Source organism: Grus americana, chromosome 19, assembly GCF_028858705.1.
Source record: "Grus americana isolate bGruAme1 chromosome 19, bGruAme1.mat, whole genome shotgun sequence".
In the NCBI taxonomy this organism is placed as follows: domain Eukaryota; kingdom Metazoa; phylum Chordata; class Aves; order Gruiformes; family Gruidae; genus Grus; species Grus americana.
In genome coordinates, this window is record NC_072870.1 from 11,094,124 (window position 1) to 11,115,802 (window position 21,679).

At 41.3% G+C, this 21,679-nt stretch overlaps 1 protein-coding gene across 6 annotated transcripts in view; it reads right to left on the bottom strand.

Moving 5' to 3' along the window:
* SYNRG (synergin gamma) overlaps positions 1–21,679 on the bottom strand; it is a 43,819-nt gene continuing 22,140 nt past the window's right edge. For 4 of the 6 annotated variants that reach the window (XM_054847510.1, XM_054847513.1, XM_054847512.1 and 1 more), the window contains 9 exons: positions 20,245–21,192; positions 10,920–11,516; positions 10,400–10,563; positions 9,606–9,659; positions 8,790–8,886; positions 8,354–8,502; positions 5,434–5,544; positions 4,956–4,991; positions 1–3,967 (listed from right to left, as the gene is read on the bottom strand). In XM_054847510.1, the coding sequence (XP_054703485.1) occupies positions 3,836–3,967; positions 4,956–4,991; positions 5,434–5,544; positions 8,354–8,502; positions 8,790–8,886; positions 9,606–9,659; positions 10,400–10,563; positions 10,920–11,516; positions 20,245–21,192 (2,288 nt within the window). In that variant the 3' untranslated portion in view covers positions 1–3,835. The remainder of the gene's footprint in view (positions 3,968–4,955; positions 4,992–5,433; positions 5,545–8,353; positions 8,503–8,789; positions 8,887–9,605; positions 9,660–10,399; positions 10,564–10,919; positions 11,517–20,244; positions 21,193–21,679) is intronic. The other 2 variants (XM_054847511.1, XM_054847516.1) reach the window with 1 other exon arrangement.

The window sequence follows — 21,679 nt, forward strand, 5'->3', positions numbered from 1 at the left end:
TCAGATATGAAATGAGCTCTTTATTGAATACGAGGTTTGAATCTCAACAAAGGATTTATAAATCATTGCAAGAATTAAGGGAGTAAACGATGTAGTAAAGTCAATTAATAACACTTATTCTCATTGGATTTAAAATATCAGCAGTGACTCCAGCATAGCACAAACTGAAACAGCTCCAACGACTAATCGCAAAACCACTTCTGGAAGAGAAGTAACGTTCGCCCACAGGGCAGAATAAAGAATCACAATATAAATAGAAGTTTTCTGACCACTTTTCTTCATAAAATTATGACATTCATATTTTAATATTGAGAAGAATTAAATACAGGTCCAGAGGGGGAGGGGAAAAAAAAAATCTTTCAGAAAAAGCAATTTGTACAATAGCAGCTTTTATTGAAAAGGCAGGTTTTGTTTTGAATTTAATTAATCTGACATGTAGCTAACCAGAAATCGGACCATTCCTTGGGCTTTCATGAGCTTCTGCTCAACCTTAGGTTGAACTTCACTATCGCTTCGTATATACCGCACGAATTTCAAGGAAGGAGCTGCTCAAAACAAACCCAGGTGAAGAGAAGCTGCTGCCAGAGAAGAAGAGTCAGCGGAATGGTCAAGTGCAGGACGTAACAATTCCCGCACCACAGAGGACGTCTGAGAAGCTCAGCAAACTTGGGGAGATCCTCAACCCAAAACGTGCGGCGGATGGGCAGGGGAGCAGGCTGGAGCAGCCTGTTGGCTCCCAGCACTCCTGCCAGCCAGGAAAAGCTGCAGCACACGAAGACAGCACAGAAGCATCAGGAATACAACTGGGCAAAGTGATATATACATTAAATAACCAAGCGAATAATCTCTTAAAATTCCAAATATACACAAATATATAGAAAAATCACTTTCAATAGGTAATCCCAAGGCAGCTCCAGAGAACACAAACATTAAAAAAAAAAAAGAAAACTACGCTGCTCACATTTTTCTAGGGAAAGACACATGCAGACAAAGGAGTTACATTGCTGAAATTCAACACAACCAAAGCGAAAGGCAGCGTGTCCGTTAGCCTGCACGCAAAGGAAGCAGAGGAACGTGGCCTGGTACAACACACCGTAGAAAATACTGTAACCTTGGCTACAGATTGCAAGGGCACTGGGCTTTGGCTGCAGTGTCATATCCGAGAAGATGCCGAATGCAACAGTGAGTCATTTTAATGACTGGGATATGTGAGATGATCCTCATTGTGCAATGCCTTTATCAAGGGTATCTACATGCAACACGTTCGGTGTATTCCCATGACGTAAAGGTGTTCAGTTCAGAAGAACGCTTTCTGCTTGCCACCACCGCAGTCGTGTCGCCTGCTGCTTTCCCTGCCGTAGGGAGCACGCAAGCAGGAGCGCCAGAGTCCTGTAAGCACAGCTGCAATTCTAATTGTAAATGGCAATTCCTTATTTTTATGGGCCAAAAGACACGCTGGATACTTCTTTGGGAGAGAATTTACTTGCTTAACAAGTACGTTAACAAGGACAAGAAAAACGTCACTGAAAAATCCTTTCGTGACAATATAGCCGGCACTGCATTTGAAATACTGGCTGCTTTAAGTTTCATATTGTAGCCTCCTTTATTTGTGGCATTCTCTTTTAATTAGAAAAAAAAAAAAATCCCATCTAGCTAAGTGTTTGGGAACGGTGGTGGAAACCCACGCTAACAATAAACTCCCTTTTCCCAATATAGCATTTCATAAGCAACTGCCTTTGCGTCAGCCAGATACTCGAACCCACTCGAGAAGTCCCCTCGCTAGCAGCAAGACGAGGCATTTGCTTCAAGCCAGACAATGCTAAAGTGCTTCTGTAAGTCAGGATGCGAAAGTGAGCGCTGGCTTTCCGTGCCGAGTAGACCCCAAACATCAGTGGGAATACAGTGACGTGTACAGCAGCCGCTAATTACGACGGAAGACAATGTATGTGGTCAAAAGCTATGGTGCTGACTGCTGTAACTATTTCACACCTAATAAATGAAATAGAGAGCAAGCAATGAGTGACTGCCCTTTTTTTGGTAATTACTGGGCAACAGAAAGCAGGCAGTCACTGTCACACTATTGAAAATCTGCCACTTGATTAGCTTGAGCTTGCAACTGGAGGCACAAGCTGCTTATTTTATGAATGAGCTAATTTCAGGCAGCAGGAAGATTTATTTTAATTTGTGTAAATAAGGGGGCAGACACCTAGCACTCTTATTAGCCAAGATTCTTTCATTTGGTATAATTAATAGTTTAGTATAACTAAGCTTTTTTTTTTTTTTTTTTATTTTTTTAAAGACAAAGCATCATTTTTCCTCATTGCAATTTCTATTTCAACAAATAACCACCGGTCAGTGTCAGCTACTTATAATGGAGGCAAGATTAACTTGGAAAAGCTGTTGATATCTGTGGAGAGAAGGGAGATTTTCTAGAGATTTGAGAAACTTTGAGAAGTCAAAGAATTAAGAAGCAAGTTGTACCTGATGGGTATACGCCCCACTCCATTCACCGCAGACTAAGACTGTATAGTGGTGAGGCTCTTAAAATAATGCCACTAAATTCTCACTAGGTTTAAAATTCTGTAACTAGCACTAAAGCTGATTGCACTGTCTGGATGTTGTATCTGAGGAGAGAACCAGGTAGTTTAGATGTACAGGTAGCATTTTGTGATGGTCTATTATACTAACCTCCTCCTGTCCAGACGTACCTCCCCATAGTGCCGAAACGGCGGCTGCGCAACGCCCTGCTTCCAACCCAGCCTGCTGAAGCCCACCGGCTTTCAGTGGTAAATCACACGGTGGCAGGAGCTAAGGGCGCCTTGTACTGCCAGCTCTGAGTCAGAGAAACACGTTACTACAGGTAGTACTAGACCGCACAAGTTACACACAGGCATCCCATCAAGAAAAGCATATTAACGTACAAAAAAGGTTTTATATATATAGAGAGAGAGACAGGAGCAGACACGCTGTATCGGTGGAGTCCAGTTTTCAACAGTGATGCAGCCACACAACTCCCAAAGGGCCAGGTGAAACAAAACAAATCATACCTGTAGGTCAGGACAAGTCCAAGGAAGGAGTTTGTCTATGTTTACAACAGAGTAGCAAAGACCACAAGTTTTAAAATCCAGCTGCCTGTACTAAAGAATCCAGAAATTATAGGGAAAATTTCAACAATTTTTTCAAGTCCCTATCCTCCAGTACTAACCAGTTAAGCATATGAATACAGTATAATTTACAATACAGAACAGTGGAAGTATAAATATACGATGGCTCTCCGCAGTCTCATTCCTTCTAAGTCAATAATTCATTTTGCCCTGAAAGTTACTGTGACTCGTGCATTGTATGCATTGTAATATTACAGCAGCAAATATTTAAAGGAAAACATCATGGTCCATATACCAAAAACATTAAAGAAAAGAATTGTTTGCAAATACGTACTTCAAGTATTTAAGTGGTCGCTTCAATGCAAATCAGTCTAGCATTTCAGTTTTTCTTGGAAGCTGGTACTGGCCTCTCTGAGGTTCGTGCACTTGGTTAGCAGACTGCTTCTTACAGGGACTAACCCGCTTTCCTCCCGAGAAAGACTGAAATGCCGCATTTTTTGACCCACTACATTTTTTTTCCAGTTATTTCTGAAACCCTGGCCATTTCAAGTGAAATTCTTCACGAGCAATTTGTATGCGACAGTGGCTTTAACCCATTACGGTCCAAAAATCCAACCGAAACCTTTCAAACGCTAACCACACCTCACGCCTTCCCACCTACGCGATCACACCATTTACCCCAAGCGTCCTGCGTTATTAGACCCGATGCTCCCTCTTCAGCGCAACTGCTCTCACAGCAGGTCTGGCAAAATGAGACCCGGAGGTTTTGGCTCCACGCAGTTGATCCAGAAATTTGCGCAGCTTGCGTGGTATTGGTGCCCTCCGTACGCCAGCTTAAAGTTATCCGTTTCCGAATTAAAGGCCTAAAATAAGAAGAATTGAAACAAGCGTGACAGTCTCATCTACTCCAGGATCTAGAAACTAGAGTGGAAAACGGATACCGCACGGCACGGTAGGGCCCTCTCCCTCTGCGCAGACCACCCGATAAACAATATTTTATTCTAGTCCGCGGTGTTTGCAGGCGGCCAACACCTCCACCACCTGAGGCACGCTCTGCCTGTTACCCCTGTGCTAAGGGAGCCAGCTGAATAGCTCGCTGTCTGATCTGACGCCTGAGCTAACTCACCTTGCTTCACGCATCTTCTACTCCTGCCGCGTATCCATGCAAGATAACTGCTTGTTCTGCCAGCCAGCAGATAGCTACTGCATTTATTTCACTGGGTCAAATTTTGTTGTGATTTAGGCAGGTGCAATTCTTGATATTAGTGTTATTTCGGGTTCAATTTGATCTACTTTCTTCTGTTAACTGAATCTGCTTTACAATAGGAGCTTCTGAGCAGAGTGTGTGAAGCCATGAACAAGCTTAAAACATCTCGATGTTTGTTGCTAGGAGATACTTTCCAATGCTTCACAGCTACCTATTTAAAAAAATATTCTAACCCTGTTCCCTACACCCTGGATTTCCTGCAGAGATTTCTAAAAATGCCATTGCTTACCAAACATAGCCAAAAAATATTTGTAGCAAAACCACTCTACGGTGTCCCCCCCCCTTCTGCAACAGACACACAGACAGCTACAAATTCAGAAACTCACTGCAGTGAATTTTCTACCACACCACAGAAGTAGCACAAAACCAGAAAGCTATTCACAAGATACAGGCATGCAGACAAGACAAAGGGGAGGCTCTAGAGCATGTTAGTTGATCAGATCAAGTGTTACGGTCACAAAAAATGGCTAGGAGAAAAGGATTCATGATTGGTACAATTGAGAATGACAGCTGAAAGCCAGTTCAGCCTTCCACACTCAACTAAGAATGATTCTATAAGGAATATGTTTTTTACAGATTCATACTTTTCTAGGAAGCTCTTCCACAGGTTTCTCTTCTTTCTGAAATAACGTTGAAACCAAAAAGTCAGCAAAACTGCCGATACATGTTAATGGGTTGGCATTACTCTGTACATATCCTGGGATTCCCTCCCAGCTCTGCTAATTGCAATAGTCCCCTCCTGGTGATCCTCATAAAGAAAAGTCATTAAAAGATTTTTATTTTGAAAAAAATATATATACTTTTTAAGTCTTAGTATCCCAGTTTCTTCCCCATTATGAACAATTTAACTCCTCAACCCTTTATCCCCATCTGTGTCATCCCCGAAGCCCAACGGATGTAGGACATTGACTATTTGAGCCCCATCTATAGGTCAGATTTTGCCTTTGCTGCTTCCAGTTACAAATTATAGCCGTGAAAATTTTTTTAATACACCCAAGGCCTAAATGAAAGTCCAAACTATAAATTAAAAATTAGTTTAACAGTAGAGGCCATTACACTTACTTTACTTCTTGAATCCACGTTTAGGAGGCACACTCCACAGGCAAGATCTTGGGCATTTTTAATCCCTGGGCGCAGCATACAAGAAGAGAAATCCAGTGAGTTTTCATCTGGCTGAAGAAACGAGACAATAACATTTTCAGTGACTGAAAAAGTTTCAGACATGATGATAAAAATTATCGATCTGGTTGCTACCGAGAGCCATAGCATCACACCAGCAACACGGCAGGGATGACACATTACATTTTCTCATAATCTGATGCGTGATTTAATCAAAGCCATTAGTATGTATTTGCAATCCTGCTATGCAATCTCCATCAGCATTAACTTATAACACTCAAGCTCTTGAAAAAGGGTTAGACTATAAAGGAAAGAATTCTTTAAGTTCCACATTCCCACATCAAAAGGGGAAGAAACTTCTGAGGAAAGAGCCCAGGCGGCGGCTGCTACATTTCAACTGCAGCGTATTACGAACCGGAGGAAGATAAACAGTGGTATGCAACAACTATTTGTGCAGCTGCAAGGAAACGAGGATGGGCCAGCACAGCTTTCACTAGTTAGCGCTTGAAGCGGTGTCTGTATCGGTGTTTATTGTCCTGAATTCCGTGTTATTGCCTGGTCAAAAAAAAGGCAGTTGTCATTCCTTCTGAAGGCTTTTCTGACCCTAGAACATGGCACAGCAGCACAAAAAGGGACATGAAGGTTAACCAAACCGTAGAAGAATTAAGGTCACCAGCCATACACAAGCTGAGGTTAGAGAGGCAAAGGACGGGAGAATAAGCCTGCAAATAAGTAATTAATATAGTCACTTTTCCGGTACACAATCTTACATTGCAGCCACAAGCTAAATGATAATTTAAAACTTTGCATAAGGATGGTATAAAACTGTGGAAGTTCGGCTTGAAGATAACAGTGCAAATGAAAACAATGACTAGAAAGGCAAGAAGCTTAAAAAAATGGTCTGATCACGGAACACGTGTACTCTTAATCCATACTCTAGGTATGCTGATCACGCTCCCCCGCTGAACGGCTGGGGAATAATTGGAATCCTGAAAAAAACACCCTTTAATCTTTAAGTAGATCAATCAAATTAATAAAGGCACTCTAATATTTGTTTACCAAATGCATGAGTGAAGCAAATGAGAAGGTCATCCTGTAATTTGCAGTGAAAAACCACAAGGCTGTGCATAAAATTACCTTGTAACAAAATCCTTTAAAAGATAAAATTAACCTTTCCAAGCACATGCCTGTGAGCTAGAATACTTCTCTCAGCTTAATTGGCACTTCGGCATCGTTTGGGATACGTGACTGCAACCCCGGGGGAAGGAGGTATGGGGTCCACACCTTCCAGCCACCCACGTGGAAAAGGGAAACAAAAAGGGATGATTTTGAGAACTAGAGGAGTCCCTGTCCCTTCGATAACTTCAGAGGAACTGTGTGTATATGAGAAGTCATTGTTCACAGCCCGTAGTATGCTTAAAATTTAGCTGGACTGCTACCAGCCGGGAGCCACTGCAGCTCGGAGAACACGTGGCCAAGCTCTGGACTTTAAGGTAATCCCTGTAATCTTCCAAGGAAAAGCACTTTAAGAACTAAATTTTAATCCACTTGCTTAAATCAGGAGAGGATTCTGATAGCTTTTTAGATTGTTACTAGCAACAATGCCAGAGTTCAAACAGATGAATCCTAGTCTAACAACTTTATCTGCCAAGCAGCAAAATATTAAAAGTATAAATTTCATATTATGACAGGCTTTGCAACACAGGACACTGCCAAAAATACCTGCTTGCCGCCGCTGTTTGTACTGGAGAGGTTTAAAATGTGCAAAAGGTGTGTAAAAAGGGACCAATCCATTGTAATACCTGTTTTCAAGCAGAAACTCAGTACTCTGGGCCTTACTTATATACGAGTGTTGATTGGGGAGCAAAAATCTTTAGTGGCCATAGTTGCATTGCAAGCAGGAAGCCACAAATTAAAACGTTCAGTGAAAACACAACCGTGGTAATGATCTACTTATTGATGCTTGATGCGATGTACTGATACTAACCGAGAGCTAAAGACTCCTTGGGTATACACTGAGCTAAAGGCATCCGTTATGCGAGACCCTATCAAGCATCTACAGATGGATAATTCCTTAAGAACACGAGTTTTAGCACGGTTAAAGAAAGTCATTTTGCACATTGTATTTCCTGCAACTCACACACGCACATAGAAGCGCAAGGTATTTAACGGCAAATTGATTTTCTTGCCTTCTGATTGTGTGTATTCTGCACGCGGCCCCGACGTGCCCCTCCTTCTCCCAGCTCCTTTGCAGACCCTTCCCGTGGGGTGCTCCTTCTCTCAAAGACCACCCCCTCACCGTCTCTCCTTGGAACGCTCCCCCAGTTATGTAGAAAGCTCTCAAGCTCCTACCAGACTGTCTCAGAGCAACAGAGCTTTTTCTGGCAGTTCTATTCAGAGGAGGGAAAGCTATTTAATCTGTAGCAGGAACCGAAACAAACTCGGGCATTTCCAAATGCGGAGAGAAAGGAAAACAGTTTAGTTATTCCTGTGTTGCTACATTGCGTGCTCCTGTACCGTGAGCATTAACACCAATTGCAGGGATATTACAAAGACAAGATATGTCCATGCTATTCTGGCTTCATAAGATAGTTATTTAAATTTTACCAAATTTCCCTTATTGGAGAGGTCCACAGACACATAGGATATCATCTAAATCATTAAGACACTAAGCAAGATAACATCACGCTTGCACATAAATAACAGTTTTCTTACAGGGAGCTTTAAACTGGATATCACAAACAAGTGCATTTCCATTTTGCAAGAGAAAAATACAAACCGTAACGTTAGGACACCCTGCGAAGTCACTTTACATATAATTATGATGTTTCTTTTAGTAAAGACAGATTATTTTTGGTCTTACCGTTAAAGCAGCAAGTGACATGAAGCTTATTAGGTTGTTCCACACTTTATCAATATCCTTCAGCAGCTGCTGGAGTTTCTCACTACAAACAGCAGTTGCTTTGATACCCAGTTCAACTCTCTTTGTCACTCTGTAGACTTCAACAACCCCTGTTGAAATAAAACACAGCGGAGGATTGCAGAGAAGTCACTGCAAGCACAGGTTCCTGAAACTTTTAACTCAGAAATAGCACAAAATAGACAGGGCACATGAAAGGTGGTCAAGGACAGTTATTTCACAGTCGTCGTTATACTTATTTAGCGGAAGAGTTGTTCACTATTTCAGTGCAGGCAAAGATTAAGCTAAAAAATAATACCATTTTGGAAAGAGTGATTATATACTACTGTTTTTCAGAAGAGAACTTTCAATGCAAGAGACATGGTAAATTAAAACATACCTAGTAAATATTCCATGCCTTGAGCAGACTGGATAACTTCAGTGCAAACGGATGAACTACTTATTCCGTTTAAAGTATCATTTGCTTTCTTTATGACCTGGTGGAAATGAATTTCATAAAATTATGGTGTTATCTACCTTAAAATAATTACCGCAAACAAGATTGTCCCCAACTGAAAGTGTTATGCAAAAAAGGAGGCAAATTAAATAAGAAATAATTGCCATACTCTATCACACGTTTTTATACATTCGTGCTGTGACTATAAGTAGATCGGGGGAAAGTATGAACATTTAAAACCTTAATGTATTCCCCCAAATATTTTCATTACCAAAATAATATTTTTAAGAGTATGCATGCATTGCTATCTAGTTTAATAATAGCATTCGCAGTTTCGTCTAATACTCAAACGCAAAGAAGAAATTTCAAGGAAAACTAATCTGGCTGTGAAACATCTGACACCCATTACCAGAAAATGAATGCCCTCTCCGCACAGCACATTAAACAAGCCCATTTCTCAAAAAGAGCCAGATGCCGGTATCACACGCCTTACTGGGCACCCAAAACACAGGGACACCACGTTAACTAGTTAACTTGAAAATTTAGGCACAAGCCAAACTAATCACAAATGACAGGGAGATGAGGATGGGATCTTCAGCTGAGGAGGTAACGCTTCTGCTGTGCGACAGCTTTTGGTTTAAAAACGGTAATCCCCTCGGGCTGGTTCACACCCTCCCCAAGCCTGCATGGTCTTAAACCCTGAACGAAGCAGTACCTACAGAAAGGAGGAAAAGGGTTTGGGGGAGACTGTACACTTACTTGCAGGGCACTCTCCAAGCATCTTTGCCATTCATACGCGTACCTCTCGCTTTCCTACGTGAAAGAAAAGGACAGTCTGAATCCTGTTCTCACACACCTTTCCCTCCTTCCTATCACAACAGGTACAGAGCAGACAGGTATTTTAAGAGACTACTTGCAGATTAGCTATGAAAACTTTTAAGATACCTATTCCTGATTTTTCCCCCGCTCTTTAAATATTCTCTTTGCACCTAAACTCTAAAATTTGATTTCTGGCAGTTAGAACTAGTTTCAAAAGGAAGAACATATATATGAACGGGTAAAAAGTTTGCCTTGCACATACCTACTCCCGACACATTTGTTACAGGTCTGCTGTTCTAGAAACAGGGATTTGCAGAATTTAATCCGAGTCCTTTTACCATCTATTCTCAAGATGAGCAAGAGAAATAACTACCACACAGCCAAAAAAGTTAAGCCATTTCCCAAAGCCAATGGTCTCAGTGCCAATACTGGGATCAGATTTTAGTCGTAACTAATTTCCAGTTACAACCTTAGACCGCAAGGTTAAGTGATTCTGACGGACTTTCAGACAATAGCATTTTTCCCATTTCACAAGACTTTAAAGACAAGAAAGAAGGAACCTCCCTTATGAGCAGATTCCAATCTAAACATCTAACATACCCAGATGCCATCTTAGAATCACACCCAAAGTTCAAATAGCTAAAGTCCCAAAGAGCTGGGATACAGAACACCGCTGAGATATCAGACCGATGACAGTCATTGCCGATTCACTTGTATTCCAGATAATTCCTTACCTCAACTTCCCCGGTTAAGTCTTTATATTTGTCTCTGATGACGGGCAAAGCAGGCTTCTCACTTAGAGTATTCGAACGATCTCTAAATGGCTGTTCCAAAACCGGTAAAGGTGAAGAGCGACTTATTTCTCTGTCACCTAGGCTTAAACTCCTTTTATGAGACCCTAAAAAGTTAGGATATAGACAAGTTATTCTGTTAATCATAAAGGCACGGACTAATTAAAATTAATAACGTGGTAGCAAGGGATGCACTACTACTCCAAAAGAACAAAGCCTTCTATTTACTCAGTGACTGGTGCAAATTTCCTCAGTTCCTCAATTCTTAGAATTTTTTGGCACAAATTTTTTTTTCTTCTAGAACGAGACCTGCTCCAAACGCAACAGAAATCAATGAGAAGATTCAGCTTGTTTCCAGTAGCCTTTGGAACAATCTCCATTGGCTAATTTATAATTTCATTAGAAAAATTAGCCTTTGATAAGCACATGCATTATGAGCTTCCTCCACCCTGAGCAGGCTTACCTTGAACAGACAGGTCAAAGGTAGCCAGTTCACTCCTGATCATTTCTTCACTAGATTTCACCTTGCCCTGGGAAGTTGCCACCAAGAAGTCAAACTTGCTGATTTTTGGCTTTTCACTCTGGAATTCTCCGAAGTCATCTGTAGATTCTCTTTGCAGTTCAGGAGAGATACCACTAGCAAGGAAGTCCGCCTCTTGGTTTGTGTCAGCTGCTGCATCCTGTGCTTCTGATGAAGGTCTTGCAAAATCACCAAAGTCTCCAATGTCATCGTCACTTGGACCGCGGGATATCGGTCCAGAGTCTTTAAAGTTTGCAAAGGCTGCAAAGGAAACATCCTGTAAAGCATCCTCGCTAGAAAAGGTTGTCACTTTGGAAACTGTTGTCATGGTAATGTTTTCTGAACTGCCAAACAAGGTCTCCTTCTTCTGAAGAACAGAAGTAGCCGCAGAGGATCCGCTTCCTGAAGACTGGGCAAAGGAGGAGAGCTTCTTGCCCTGATGAATGTCGTCTTTGTCGGACCAGTCATAGCTTGCCAGGCTGCTGACTGCAGACCCACTGTTATAGCTTCCAAATGGGGCACATTTTAAATCATCTATATCTGAGAAAAACAAACCCCTACGATTAGAAGCTGAAGTTCAAACGTTAATCTCTCTACATTGCGTAAAAACAATAGCAACTTGCTGAGAGTCTTAAAGAACTGCAAGAACAAACACAGTGACTTCTTGTTGCAATGAGGCTTAAACTAGAGTTTGCACAAAAGTAATCTGAAAAATACCCAAGCATTTAATACAAAAATTTCTCCATTTAATAAATGTAAGCCTTGACTTTTGAATATTGTCTTATATTTTAAGCTGAAAGTCACCAACCCACTGTGGGTAGTGAAGAAACACTAAAAAAAATTAGATGTTTCTAGCCAGAACAGGCTGCACAGATCACCAGTTCAGTTTTCTGATGCTAGCTGCAGAATCTATAATCAAAATGTAAACATTAGCAACTCAAACATCTTATCGCATTATTTCATCTTATCAAAACCAACCACGCAGAAGACTGGGCTAACTTTTCCATTCCCTCCAATGAAGCATTAATACACTTTAATTTTATATTCATGCTTTGATACAAATAATGTATACAAATGTGCTGCAAGAATTTTTAAAAAACAGAAATCCCGTTTAAGCTTATCACAGTTACTGCAGTGCCACACCGCCGACTCTTCAAACTTACAGGTTCCAGAACGACGTGAATATTGAAGGTCGTGTTTTAGCTTTTACAAACCATTTAGTCAGTTAAGTATAGAGAAAATCCAATTATTTTGCAGAAAGCTCCAAACATTTCTACTCACCTGGCAATTCTATGGGCCAATAGGTTCTTCTCACTGCCATGAGCAGATATGAGATATAGCCCGGGTGCTTACATGAGAGCCAGCAAAGGAGCCTGCACAGTGACCGGGGTCTGCTGGGCTTTGTCCGCTACTCGTTCAACTGATCTTTCACGTTTAGACTGAGATTGATCCATAGCGAAGGCACAGAGCGCCAGGGGCTGGGTAGTTTTCATTAAAGCATTAAAAAAAAAAAAAAAAAAAAAAAGCCCTACTATACTACATTTGGCATTTGTTTTCCAGCATTAACGATTGTCAGTTCGGATTAGACATTCAGCCGCTGCTCAGTGCCTGGGGTCAAACGGGCTCAAGGTAAAGCAAACCCAAACCAGAAAATATATTCTCTAAGCATTGTTTTAGCTGAAACTCTTCTGATAAACATTACGGTCTTAACTGGCTGGCACGCAGTAACAGCAACTTGGATTAATACAGCCAGGGTGGGAACAAGCTGACTTTCCAGCCGCCCTCTTTATTCAATCTGGCCACACCAGCCTGAGGATTAAGCCAATTTAACCAAACATTTCTCCCGTCATTTATTCATTTTACTGGAAGGGGAGACCACGCTACGCTTTAGGCTGCTTTCCAGGCATGACCCACATACATAGCTAATTAAAAAATCCAACAAATCTACAATTTAATGATAGAGTTCAATGGTTACTACAATAAAGCGAAAAGGCCCTTTGCGATGGGTCAGCGAGGCACGGCGTGTCATCTAGCAGACCCTCCTAAGGGACAGTCTTCTGCAGCTGCTCCGTTTGCGCACGACAGCACCTCCCTAACAAACGTGAGCACTTTGCATATGCACCGCAAGATTTCAAAGTGCCATTCGAATATTAAATTTGTAGAGCAAGCAGGTTACGGAAGGGTAAGCAGACGAGAGATGAAATCACCTGCTTACGGCAAAGCTGAACAGAAAGAAGGCTCCGAGGTGAAAAGGAGCTGACTTGCAAGGGATCTGTAATTTATCACAAGAAACCACACCTTGTGCTCTCAAATATACGGTTTTGTTTAAAGAAGCTAAATGAAAGCTTTGCCAGCGTTAAAGAGGGTGCCAGAATAACCTACAAAATGTTAGCCAACTGTAATTAATCCTGGGAGCTTGAAAACACCACAGCACACCAGGCAACCTCTTTTCTTTCAATTTGTGTTAACTCCAAAAGCCAGCAAAGATTTAAGCATCACTATTGTTTCGGTGTTCACCAGGAAATGAAAAGAAAGAGCGATGGTCCTACTGCGAAGATCTGCGCAATCTGTGGTGAATGATTTCTTTGATAACTGGTAAGAGTTTGAGCTGCAAACGCATCCTAAAGGAGCGGGTCAGCGTCCTCCTGATCCGATCCTGGCTCAGGGACAGGCAGGATCAGCAGCAGGCTTCGGTGGGAATCCTGAACTCCCCGTGCTTCGCCTGCAATCGATAGGTCACGGCAGGGAAGGCAGAACAATATTTTAATTATTCACAAACTCAGATTCAAGATTGTCTACGGGAATTCAGGCAGACATGAAACCCATCTGCATAGGCGTAAGAGCTGAGATGAAATGTAATAGTTCAGTTCTATAATTTGAGTTATTTGGATAATCATGAAAGGATTACTCTGGTGAATAAATTTCCTAAGAGTATTGTATTACAGGAAAAATACTGTGTTGAGAGACACGTGTTTACAGCTAAAGCAGTCCTAAAAAAAATTAATTGAAAAGTATGAAAAAAGAAGGTGTGTGTAACTGTCCATAATCCAAGGTAAACTAGGTTTTAGAAGAGTTTTTATTCTATTGCAAAAAACCCCAACATTTTGCTGTACCGTGCACTGCGTTTCACAGAATCCTTTGCCGCAAGAAGTTAGATGTTTTTGAATAGAAGAAGTAAAATCATCACCTTTGTCCCAGCTAGGGCAAAACTAAAGGCTTATGTGAGCTCTCGGCGCATTTGCTGTACAACTAAGAGAGGAGCTTTTTCCCCCGACAGGCAGCAGAGCAACTTGCCACCAGACTTATAAGCAACGCAGCAGTTTACAAGCGAAAAGCACTTCTTGGCTGACCCTAGAGAACTCTTCATGATGCGGGTATCTTTATTATCGGCAAAAAGATTGTTTTATTAAGCAGCGTTAAGAACTGCTCCTCCAACAGTCTTTTTTCTTAAAGGCCACAGATACGTTTCCACGAATAAAAAAGCTCCAGTTAAAGCGTTGCAGTTATGGCCTCTGATGTTATAAAAGCTTCGTTTTGCTGGTACGGCAATTCAAAATTTGAAAAGATGCATGTGTAGCAGTAATGGCTTTTTTCAAAGCGAGAGATGATTAAGTGGAAAAAAAATTAATTACTTCTAACTAAGCATCACACTTAGCAAAGACAGATGCTACAAAGCTACGCCATTTCTTCCTGGAGGACACTTAGTAAGAACAAAATCTGAACTGAGAAGCATCAAATTTTACCAAAAAATTGAGTAAAGACTAAATCAATTCAGATGTCTATGAAAATGCTTTGTTTTGGGGATATGCAATCTTTTTTCGTAAGGTTAAAAGTGATTTCTTAGTTAGCATTTTTTGGAGAGCCGACAGCAAAATCCTTGTCAAAGCAGGGCAAATCTTGAATCGATCACACGTTAGGAATCCTATAATCCTACCACAAGAGATATATCAATAGATTTCAGTGAAGTATGTCATTATAAACCAGTATTCCTTAGCAGTCGCAGTAGCAATTCTGTAGTGTGAAATGACACAAGAGATTTGATTCTAGTTTTGCTATAAAAAATCCAAAAGCTCTTACTCCCAATAGAGTTAGAGCACCGTCAGCTTTGCACTGGTGAGACCACAAAACACACCCCAGATTAAATACACGGGATATAGATTCTTGGATCACTTCAAGATGGGGGCAGGGTAGGATGGGTGCACGTGTGTCCGTAAAAATCAGTCAGATCCATTCAAGTATCATGCAACCACATTTTTTCCCCTTAAAAATATTTTCTAGCGACCCAAGAACGGAAAAAGTGATCTTCACAGCATCACGCTGGAGTGCACTAAGTTTCCAAAAGCTTGAGAAACAAAACCCAATCTGTATTTCTTCCAAAGCAAAAGGTTTGAAACATTTACCATTTACTTCCCATCCATTTTGACCTATCAAAACCATAGTCCATCGCTTGGGGACAGCTACCGCCATCCAAGCCAGCCACGCGGCTGCTGGGGAGAGGCAGAGCAATAGCTGCCAAGGAATGTACAGGAGAATACTGACAGAGGATGAAATACAGTGAAAACACTGTTTCTCAGTGTTATCTCATCTACAGAAAAACTTGACATCCTTCCTTCGAGCCAACTATAACAATTTATTTCGACTAGCAAGGATTAAGTTATGGCTGGAGGCGATTTACAAGCTGGAGCCTTCAACGTCAACAGTTTAATCATTTAAGGAAAACTCTTGACAGTCTTAGTGATATTCTAAAGAAAACTGAAAAAGACAATTCAGAAGATTGTAATATATTTAGCGATTTTAACCAACATAGGAGACTTTTGAGTTTTTCTATTTCAGTTTATATTAAATTGCGATGAATAAATGTACCTCTTGTGTCATTTTTTGGCTGTTAGGGTGCTGCAGGTGGCAGCTAGCTGTGTTCCTAGTGGAAGAGCATCAAGGCACCAAACCCAGAGCTGTTACGCTGGGAACATCACCGGCAGTCTGAGCAAGAAGTCCAGAGTGGACGGGGATGGGGACCACCTCCTGTCCGCTTCCGGCGGGGCTGCACCCAATAAAGGCGGAGATGAAACTGGAAGAACACAGAGGCTTGTAGGTACTGCGGCTATCTGTGTCACACCTGTCAGCAATCAGAAAAATTCAAAGCCCGTTTCTCAGCTGGCAAAGTCTGGAGCAGCATTAATGACAGGGGAGTTACTCCAATTTACTTTCGCTGAAGATGGCAGGTACCTAGCACTGCGAAGGTTGAAACCATCAAGAACGCTGACTGTAAGATAAATTAAAGGGAAAAGGAGAGAAAAGCCTTCAAACCTTGCAGAATTAAAGAACTGGCTAACTATTTTTTAATTGTCATGACAAACACCGTTTCACAGCAGAATAAAGCCCCCCTGCACCTGCGTTGGAAGGGCAGACAGCTCAGCCTTGCAGACCAGGGCAGCTGCTGCGTCTCTGCACCCTCTGGCTCAGCTTGGAAGGTGTTGAGAAAACACGTACGCACCCTCCTTCACAGGATAAGTAAGTGTTGTTGAGCTCTTCTGTTTGCAGAATTACACTAAGTGAGAGCAAGTGAGTGAATCTGACTGTCAAGTCTGGACAAAAATGCAATAAAGTAGAGAGTCATGAACATTACTCTCCCTCCTCCGGGTATGATTAACCAAACAAATATGAACAGCGCAAGCCCTGCAGAATTAAATCTCTCAGGTTTATGTTCAAGCCTTCAGTTTAAAAAGTTTTAGGGCTAGACATAACCTACAGGTTCTCAAGAATGAGAGAGGGGTGTTGTTCTGGGGGTTTTTTGGTTGGGTTGGTTTGTTTGTTTTTTCTTTTGAACTCTCTCAAGATTAGCGTAAAGAAGGAAAAACATATTCTGGCTTCTGGTCTGGTTTTTGCTCTTGTGGCAAGGAACTACAAAACCCCAGTTTGTGCTGGCCTAACACTGTAACTTTATTCCACATCTCAATTATTTTTAGTTTTTTACCTTGTACGCTAATTTGAGGTTAATTCCAAGCTGCTAGTGGCCCAGGATTTGGAGGAATACAGAGTACCGTAATTACGTGACACAAATTTGTACGCTGTCATTCGCGTTTGAAAACTTCAATATTTAGTGAGCTGGGACTTCCCAAGCAGAAAAGGAAGCAGGGCCCTTTACTTTGGGGCACCAATTAACTTGCTCTAGATTAGCTAAATAAATATCAGAATATTGTTTAATGGGCTCCTACACCTGAAGGCCTAGATAGCGAGACATTTTCCAGTCGGTCCCCTTCACAAAGGCGTACCATAACCTTGGCTGGCAGCAGGGAAATCCAGAGGAGATGACAACGGGACAGAGAAAACAGTATTTGTCTTGAGTCTGAACTACACCCTACCCTCAAAACCAACTCACGGAAACAACCCTGCCATCCACACATTTCCTCTATTCAATCCCTCTCAAAACCTGCTCCTTTGAAAAATATTATTTAGCCTGATGTGTAAAGTTTCAGAAGTGCACAGGAAGCGAGGTCAAAGTGTTGGAAGAGGAGAAGCTCACCCACACGCTGCTCTGCAAGAGAAAGGCACCCGCCAGCCTAAGGGGATACTATAACTTTAAACTTTGTATTTTTCAGGAAAGAGAGATACATTGCTGGTTTGCAACAAATCACACACATCCCCATATTTTCAAAATATGCCAAGATAATATTTATTAACACAGCAGGACTTACAGATCACAAAAGATAGGGATACATAGGAGCTCGTAAGGGCGTTATCAGAATAAAGCATGCAGGTCAATACTTGCAGAAGAGAGATATCAAAGCAGATCTGAGAAGGCACATTCACACAGGAAATGTTTAGTTGAAATTAGACATCAGAAAAGCAGCAAAAAACCTGAAGTTGATTAAAATATACAGAGATCTCCGATAATGCCAAAGAAAAAGGTACTTTACAGATTTGTAAGTGCAAGAAATGGATAACCCTTTGAGAATACCCGGACGAGGGTACGCTCTTGCTGCAATGTTCGGCAGGACGCAGAACAAATTAGGTTCATATAACATGGTGCTAATTAAAATGCTTTCATCTTGGAATGAAATGTAAATTTGGCTTAAAAGAAGCAGCGTGGTTGAAACTAACAGCATGCAGCCAGTGCTCAAAGGGTTATACGAAGTAAATGCAAGAGAAATCAGGCAACATTAGTATAATCTACCTTCCACACAAAGAATTATAGCAAAGTTTAAAGAGACAGTATCCCCTTTGGAGAGAGCAAAACTGAAAACCTTTCTTCCCTCAGAGACCAAAGTCCGTCGTATGGGAAGCAACTCAATGATTTCTCTCTAATTCCCAGTGTAAGCAACCTACCTGCCCATACCTGGAAGCTATGCAATGTGAAATCTGAATAGCCAAAGGATAAAGACCTCTGTATCGGGATGTCAGAAAAGTCAAATCATTTATCAGCACCTCTGTCCCGCTGCTGTCTCACTGCAGGTGTTACACGGTGCTTGCAAACATGCCGTTCCCCACGACTGGTCTCCCATTTTTCAGCAGTGAGGATGACAAAGGGATACTGTCCCTTTTTAACATTAGATTTACAGATTGAAGAAAATTAAGAGGGAAAAAAAATAATCTGCTTTTTAACTTTATGTAAACTGAAAAAAAAAAAAAAAAAAAGGACTTGAACATCAGCAGTTCATAGCTTGAAATGCACCAAACATACATAAAGAACACAGGAGCACAGAAGTATTCGTAACAGATCGTTCAGAGCACGCTCCGCTACGAGATCCAAACAGAGTTAAATGGAGTAAAACTCTCCCTGTGGAAAAACATCTAGCTTGGCACCATAGGAGAATACAGACTTGTTTAAGGTTAATAAAAATAGCTTCTAATTAATACTTCAGAGTTCAAAAGTTTAGCAACAAGCACATGATCGGCTAACCCCTTTAAACAAACCAAAAAAGTCTTTCCTGCCACAAATGGCAATTATTAATCACTGATTTCTGTGGCAAAAGCTCACATCCTGCAGAAGAGCTACATAAGTCAAACTACCACCAAAAGAGGCTAGAAAAATATTAGGAAAAAGTGCTTTCAAAACCAAAGTAAACATTCAAGAATACACTGTAGGTGCTACGTTTTTGACAGCTCACTCAACTTGGAATTTTACCAAGCAGTAATATGAAAATTAAATGTCTTTGCTAATAAATTATTCCTGATATTTTGTACCCTGTTATAGAGTATCTTCCATGTCAAAGTTGCCAACGTAATTCTCTCCCCTACTTAAAAATATCATATAATGCAAAATTACAGTACTGTATATTTTCTCTACCCATATCTGCAAAAAATGGAAGAAATATTTCATATGGAAATAACCAATTCTTGCAGTAACAGCTTTTACATTTACAGTTTGTATGCTCCCCCCTGTTCAGAAAAGCCTCTGACTGCATAATACTTGTTGCCAGAACACAGTAATGGTTCCCATGTTATAGAAGGCCACAGAACATTTAACTACATCGTATCTTCCTATGTACAGACGAAAAGAAAAAGCAGGACACTTGGGAGATTTGTTTTATGATATGCGATCAGATCAGAGATGGTCAATTCACTCTCTCAGGAGTACTTTCATAAAGGGAAATTAAAGAAGGTGAAAACCTGATAAGGATAAAGTAAAAGTCCCGTGGTTTTAAATTTAGGTCCAAAAGCTATCACTCATGAGACTAGCATTTACAGGCCCTTTGCACAATTATTCCAATGCAGGTTTTAGTGTATGCGATACTTCCACTTGCAGTCCTGCCAAATACTGGCTACACAGATTAAGCCCCACCGCAACGGGAATACACTAGTGGTGTTGATTAGACAGCTTTTCATTAACAGCACAAATTAGTGTTCTGCCTACTCTTTTAGAAGCGCAGAGTGGGTTAAGTCCCCAAGCCAAATGCTTTGTTGAAACCAAGAGATTAAAGTGAGACTCTCTGCCATTCATCTTGCTAATATAAATGGAATGACATTGTTTGCATTAGAAAATTTTCCACTCGAATCCCTTAAGTGACAATAACTAACAGGTACCAGTAATATGATGTTGTCAAATCTCAAAAATAAACTGGCACGGAGTTCAAACTGTTCGATCTATTTATAGTCTTCTAAGACAAAAAATAAATACTGCCCTGCTACGGGGCTGTTGGCTAGCGGGTGCACAGATCTGGAAGTCTTTCACTATTGAAAGACTAGTGCATAATACTGTAATTTAGCACACAAGAACACTGAAATCGCCATCACCTACGTTACCAGAGCAATCTAACCAGTTCCTCACCTGCTGCTGGTGGATGCTGGCCACTAACTGTTGGCAAATCCAAAGAGCTATCAGACATGACATGCTTAAGATCTCCTCCCACATCAGCCAGTTTCATGTCAAACTGAACAGACAACGCATCTTCAGAATCCTCCTTGCCGACACTGCTGCCACCAATGGAAGGAAGATCCAGAGACTTCACTGAAGCAGAGTCTTCTTTGGCCTGCTTGAAAGCTGCGACTTTGTCCACCAGGGACTTATCCGCACTGTTGCACGTGGAAGAAAACTTGTTAGAGTGGAAGTCGGCAAAATCATCATCGCTCTTCACTGAGGAAGTGTTGTCCTTCGTCTCCTCAAAGCCTGCTCCAGCGCCTTCCAGAGAAAGCTGTTTGAAGATATCATATTTGGTGGGCGTAGCAGCGGCGGCAGAACTCTGCCCGCTCTTCGCCGTGCCGGCAGATGAGCCAGACTGAGGAACAGGGCCGGCCTCCAGTTTAAGTGCATTGTATTTGTCATCTGGTTTTTGTTCGGAAAATCCACTGCTATTGTTGAAAGCCATAAAATCTGCAAAGTCATCTTGTCCACTGGCTGATGCGCAATTAGAAAATTCCCCAAAAAGGTTGAACTCTCCAAACTCATCAGCTAAGCTTGAACTTTTGCTGGGTGCTGGTTGGGCAGTGGTAGATGAAAGGGGTGGTGGAGGAAAGGAGCCCGATTTTGATGCATTAAATGCAGGTGGAAAGGATGGCTGCTTGTTTTCTCCAGTAGAGGAAAAGAGATCCAAGTCTGCTAGATTCAAAGAGGTCTTTGCTTGTGTTTGCTGTTTTGACTGAACGGGCAGAGAAGGGAAGGACGTAGGGAAAGTTTTGTCTTTTGTAGGTGGCTCTAATGGTGAGATACTGTCAGCGGTTTTAAAATCTGTGAAACCATCATCGGTTCCTGCAGGCTTGAATTCTGCAAGGTTATCTCCTGAGAATAAAAACAACGAAAAAACAGTAAGACACTGCGGTGACGACAAATACATCACACTCACACCATGCAAGCAAGCAAATTATTTCATGCAGTGTCAGAAGTTTTTATGCAAACTATTTAATTAAGACCTCAGGATGCACGTAGAACTGCAAACTCAACTTCTGTGAACCACACAAGTTTCAAGGTCAGCGATTCTAGTATTCATTCCAGCAAACACCTAAGTCTTTCAAATAGCCTCAAAGTCATATTAAATTCCCTTTACAGTGAGTTAATATCGAAACACACCATGACCAATAGATTCAAAAGGTGAACAGTACTGTCTCATTCAGCTTCCACATTAGTTCTTTTTCCCACCTCATCCTTCCCGTATTTGCCAAGCAACGAACGTAATCTTGAATTTCGCTTATACCAATATAGTATTTGCCTTCCTACAGAAGCAATTGGCCCCCTCCCTCCCTTTGAAATATTGCCCAAGTACAGTTTC